The 5657-nt window shown below is 39.5% G+C and overlaps 1 protein-coding gene across 1 annotated transcript in view; it reads left to right on the top strand.

Annotated features, from left to right (window-relative positions):
- The window catches only part of LOC117735300 (secreted acidic protein 1A), a 12400-nt gene extending 9070 nt beyond the window's left edge, over positions 1-3330 (top strand). Inside the window, exons 2-6 of the mRNA XM_034539832.1 lie at positions 643-812; positions 1092-1160; positions 1572-1623; positions 2876-2912; positions 2996-3330. Of these exons, the coding sequence (XP_034395723.1) occupies positions 643-812; positions 1092-1160; positions 1572-1623; positions 2876-2912; positions 2996-3038 (371 nt within the window). The 3' untranslated portion in view covers positions 3039-3330. The remainder of the gene's footprint in view (positions 1-642; positions 813-1091; positions 1161-1571; positions 1624-2875; positions 2913-2995) is intronic.
- The last annotated feature ends 2327 nt before the right edge of the window (positions 3331-5657 follow it).

Genomic DNA, 5657 nt, shown 5'->3' with positions numbered 1-5657 from the left:
GTCATTAATTAAATAGTAATTGAATATATTTACATTGCACTATATAAGTATATGTCTTCCACCACCATCAGTCTGGTTTAAGTTGAATATGAACTTAAATTGAAAATGCATTTCAAATTACAGCATCAAGTCAAAAATGAAATGAATGACGCTAAAGGGCCACTGAGCAGAAAATAGCAGCACCTGTAACACATTGCAATGTGTACACAATACAATGTGTTACACACTGCAATGTGTAACACAATACAATGTGTAACACTGCAATGTGTAACAATATACAATATGTAATACAATGTGTAATACAATACAATGTGTAAAAATATACAACGTGTAACACACTGTAATGTGTAACAATATACAATGTGTAAAACAATGTGTAACACACTGCAATGTGTAACACAGTACAATGTGTAACACACTGCAATGTGTAACACACTGCAATGTGTTACAGGTGACTGCTGTAAGGCAATTGCATGCTATGGATTTACTTTGAATTATATTATTATTACTTTCTCATAGACTTAAAAAGAAAACAAAAATATATACCACATCAATAAATGTTTACACTAGCACTATGGTGCAACATGAGCATTGTTGAGAGTATGATCTTTTCAACTAATTTATTATGAATATAATGTACAGATGATGATGATGACGACGACGACGACGATGATGATGACGACGATGATGATAATGACGATGACAACAATGATGATGACGACGACGATGATGATGATGATGATGACGACGATGATGATGATGATGGGGCTTATCACAAGGGCTCTGTGTGCTCATATTGTGAATTCTGTGAGGTAGGTCTGAAAAAAATGTCTGAATACTGGAGAGCTTCACAAAATTGTGTGATAGGAAATCCTAAATAAAAATATGTGTAGTGATGGCAACTGAGTGCTAAAGAACAGCTTTAGTTGTAACAGCTGACATCTGTTTCATGACGCATTGAAATGGAAGTAGCACATATTTCAATCCATCCTCTGCTCAACACAAGTCCACTCTGTCGGTTCTTTTATACGCCATCCTTTCTAACTCTTCCAAATCCAGATTTCTTCCTAACTAAATGTGTCTTCTTACAGCACTGTGACAACTGTGATAAATGTCTGTGTAAAGAGGGAGACAAGTCTGAACACTGCGACAACTGCAAGGTGAGAAAATACATTTCACTTCTGGTCAGCCTGTGCTCCCCCATAACCATAACTCTTAATCTGCTTTGTCAGTGGCGTAAGGTTGTGCATGTTATTATGACCGGCCCCAGTGCACGTTATGACCGGTTCCAGTGCATGTTATTATGACCGGCCTAGTTATAAAAACAACAATCTGTTTGATACTACAGTCTAATTAGTTATTTAGGCAATTGTATTGTGAATAGCCCTCTCTATTAATTACAATACAGCATTCACTTTTTCATCTGACTTAAAAATTCCTTGACAGGCTAAACAGTCATACAAAGACCTCTTTTCAGACAGACATTAATCATTCACGAACATACAAATGGATGCTATGGAAATGTTTTCATTTGGTGTGTTTGTATTTATTATTTTCCCTCTTGTTCACAGATGTGTAGTTTCTGCCATGTGTGTCCTGCTTGCCAAACTCTTTGCCAACCCGGTGAGTAAATACAGGGCTGCCACAAAGAAACCTGAAACCTTCTGACAGTATTGTATGAGAACATCTTGTTGCTCATCTCAACTGATCACTCCTAATAGTTTTTTAGAGAATAGGATATCCTGCAGAAAAACTAAATGTTTATTGTGTGTGTTACGTCCCCTTCTCGGTCTAGGGGATACGTGGGGGGGGGGGACGAACACATGGCAGTCAAAGAATAAGTGAAAAGAATTCAAAAGGTTTCAAAACAACATTTATTATGACTCGGTTTAACAAACAACCCAAAAGTTTTACTAAGTGGGAGAGGTTGGGACAGTTGTGGTTGTGCCACACAAAAGAAATCAAGATAACTAAACTAGGCCTGGCTAACTACCTCTAAGAAACAAACAAACAAAAGGGCTTCACCTGCTTATCTAATAAAAGTCCATTAAAACAATACAGAGGCAGCACCAACCAATAGTCTAATGTTTTAGACACAAAGTACCTACGTGAGTGCACAAATGTACAGGGTACCCCAAGCGTACCTACTGTCCTCAACCTTCCACCACAAACTTGCACCTCTAGCAGTGTCAGTGGGTACATCGAAACAAAAAACACTCCTGAACTCTTCAGGCTTTCTCCCTTTTATAACGGGGCCCACTCAGCGGATTGGCTCGCTGGCCTTCTGGAACCCAGGTGCAATGAGTGCATTCAACCACTGGGATACAACCCCAAAAATTGCGAAGATCACGCATAATCAAATATGAAATTGCTTCAAGTGCAACATTAAGAGATAGAGATATTATCTGTATTCACTTTATTTGTTGGACAAGAGAGAAACGTTTTTTAATTTTATTCCTCTGTATGTTTGGAACATGTCGAGAAATGGACAATAACGCTGACTTTGACTTTAGAGAAATGTTTCTTATTGTATTTTATCGGCCAGGATCTGAACCGATGAGTTTTCAGTTCCTTATTTATTGATGTGAATGGGCAACGGGGAGCTCGTTCCACAGTTGGAGCAGGAAGCCGATTGGCTGTAGCAGAGCGTAGAGCATACCAGTGTCTTGAGCCACTGGGAGTCGTGCAGTCTTATCTGGCGATCAAGTATTATGTAAACTAATTTTGCCGTAACATTCTTTATCTTAAAAGTACAATTTGATTCAATTCAATGTCAAATCTTAGATTCAGCAGCAGTGTTATACAGTTGTACCTCTTATTAGAAAGCTTTGCTGCAGAGGCTCCAGCTCACACTTCCTTTGTCTTTTTTCACAAGGGGGTTTCCTTGATGAAGTGACTGGATCTATCTACAAGTAAGTCATATTTACACTGAACAGAAACCTGTTTGAGTCTGAATAAACTACAGTCCGTAACCGGTTTGTCTCTCCATCCACAGGACTGTAGCTGATGTCTTTGATGATGGCAATGATGACAACTAAACCCGGATATGTTGCCACCATGTGGCCAAACTAATATGTTTCACCTTCACTTCTGATGATTTTCATTGTTATTTCTGTCTTTTTCCTTGACAACATTTAACATTTGCTCACCAATGACTGAATATAAATTGTTAAAGGAATAACTAAATATATTTGTGTACTGTTGTGAACTGACAAGTCGTACTGTACTTTTAAGGAAACTGAATTATTTGAAGTCATATTTGGGATATGTTAAATAAAAAAGGGGACATTTTCACTAATTGATTTAGGAGTGCTTATTAGACTGAATGAATGAAATGCCGTTTAACAATAACACATCATTTGAACAGCATGGACATTCTGGTGGAGCTAGATTACAATTTTAGCTCATACATAGTCATGCAGCTAGTACTTTAAATAAAGTGTCCTTGAAGTTGTAACTCCCTTGATTGTGTGTACTGTAGATCAAGAATAAGAGAACCAAAATAAGAACCAGCTTAATAACATCAAGGAATAGAGGAGTAATAATTTACTTTAAATACCTGAAATTCAAAACAGATTTTCATGCATTAGCAATAAATTAACCAAAGTCATATACAGTATATGATAGTATTTGTACAGAAGAGGTATGTTACTTTATTAAATGATTACAAGTCACCTACTTTACTACTCAACATGTGGATTATGAATACATATCTCCTTAAAACCTCTACTGATAATGTATTGTGTGGGTCTTTTATGAAAAAGTTAAATTTCAGAAATGTTCATGTTGGAATACGAAAAGTTTGTGAATCATAATCAGGTAGAACGATGTGAGTTGCAAATCTTAAGGCTCTTTTTTGTTGGGTGCAATATTTAAGGAAATTACATAGCACATATTTTTTAAACCATGGAATTGCAAGAAAGAAAATGTTTTTGGCATCATATAACAGTGGATCACCTTATTGTTCACGGTTGCAGCACGAAGCATTCATTTAAACAAAAAGAGGCTGCAGTCTTCTGACAGTGGGTCTGGGCTGATCTCTCCCTTAATCCACTTCCACATAATGTATCAATGGCACCAGATCCTGGGCGAGAACCTCGTCTTCAGATTGGGTCCCTGTCATCCATCCTTTTGAAATGCAAAAGACTCTTGAAATCATTGATGGAAGTGTCTTGAATTTGAATACTTTGAACTCATCCCAGTCCATCTTCTGGCATAAACAGCAGCAATGGGGAGCAAAGACACCTGGAGATAGATGAAAAGGTGGGGCTACTTAAACATAACGAGTTGTGTGGATATTGAGTTACTTTCGGAGGCTCAAGTTTAAGAAGTAAAAGGTTGCAAGTAATTTGTGGTCTACTGGGAGCAGAACTGGTTGTGTAGCCTGACAGCAGCAGGAAGGAAGGACCTGTGGTACCTCTCCTTCAGGCACCACTCATACAATATGACTAAATGTTTGAGCACTAGCATCATTGATGCAACACAGAGTCTGCCTGCTCTCAACCCACTGGACTCCTGCGTTCTGTCATGCTTGATCCTGGATACCACAATGGAGCCAGGTCTCTGTAAAGGTGTGGGCACAGCAGTCATCGACCTCCTGTTGCTAGGCCATAATGTTCCTGCAATCGGACATTACCAGGAGCAGATCGGGCTGTGGGATAGCTTTAGGTCCTAGCTGGGTTAGCTTCCATTGCAGCTCTCTTCCTGGGGCAGTCAACCCCATTTTGGGGTCTGTTTGGTCCGGAGGGTCTTGCTAGGTGGTTGGCTGTTGGCGGTGATCATCTCAAGGGATGTCCCTAGAAATTAATCCAATCCACACACTTCCTTCTCTGGTGTTTAGGTCATAATGTATGCTATAGGTTCTCTACTAATAGAGAACAAATTAAGACCAAAATGTAGCGAAATTCATGGGAGCTACATGCGCTGCCATAGCCACATGGATTCATTTCAAAGCTAATTTCCATTTGACAAAGTGTAACATCTAAAGCAGCAAGAGGGCACATTCCGTATGCCTCTGCAAATACCCTTATAAGTAACGTCACATTAATGGGATGGGCCTATGGATAGTTCCACCATGAAAAGCACAACAAGAGCTTCAATGGAACTGCATTTAACGTTCTGAACATTAATATAGCAGCAAACAACTCCTTGCTATCTAAAGATATAGTGTGGTTAGCTCACTGCAATTGCAAATGGTGCTTACAGCTGCGAGGAGAAATGTGCTTCTGGTGTGAACAGCATGGCTGTAGCCTGCTATGAGGTCATCAAGTTCCAGACCTGGGTGATCATTTCCTAGAAAGCCCACCGTCATCGATGACAGTGTGAGTGTGTGGCGCACCAGTGACAACGACAGCACAGTTGGGTTCACTGCAATACAAACATGTATTCTCGAGACCAGTGGTTCTCAAATGGGGGTACGTGAAGGCACTCCTAAAATTAGCATCCATTAAAACATTTTATTGCGCAGATCGTTTTGAACATCTTGCTCAAAACACTTATAAACTATTAAAATTCCAGGGGTTTCTAAATTAGGACACCAAGACCGCCGCTAAAAAGGTCCCCCCCCAGTGTCGAAACCAAACCTTTCGTCCTTGTTTCGTGAGAGTTAGAGGCTGAGCACACACCGCCCAGCAGGTGGCGGTATACAGCGTTCACGT

The sequence above is a fragment of the Cyclopterus lumpus genome, chromosome 8, assembly GCF_009769545.1.
Source record: "Cyclopterus lumpus isolate fCycLum1 chromosome 8, fCycLum1.pri, whole genome shotgun sequence".
NCBI lineage: Eukaryota > Metazoa > Chordata > Actinopteri > Perciformes > Cyclopteridae > Cyclopterus > Cyclopterus lumpus.
The sequence above is the reverse complement of the archived record's forward strand: the minus strand, read 5'-3'. Positions and strand labels throughout refer to the sequence as shown.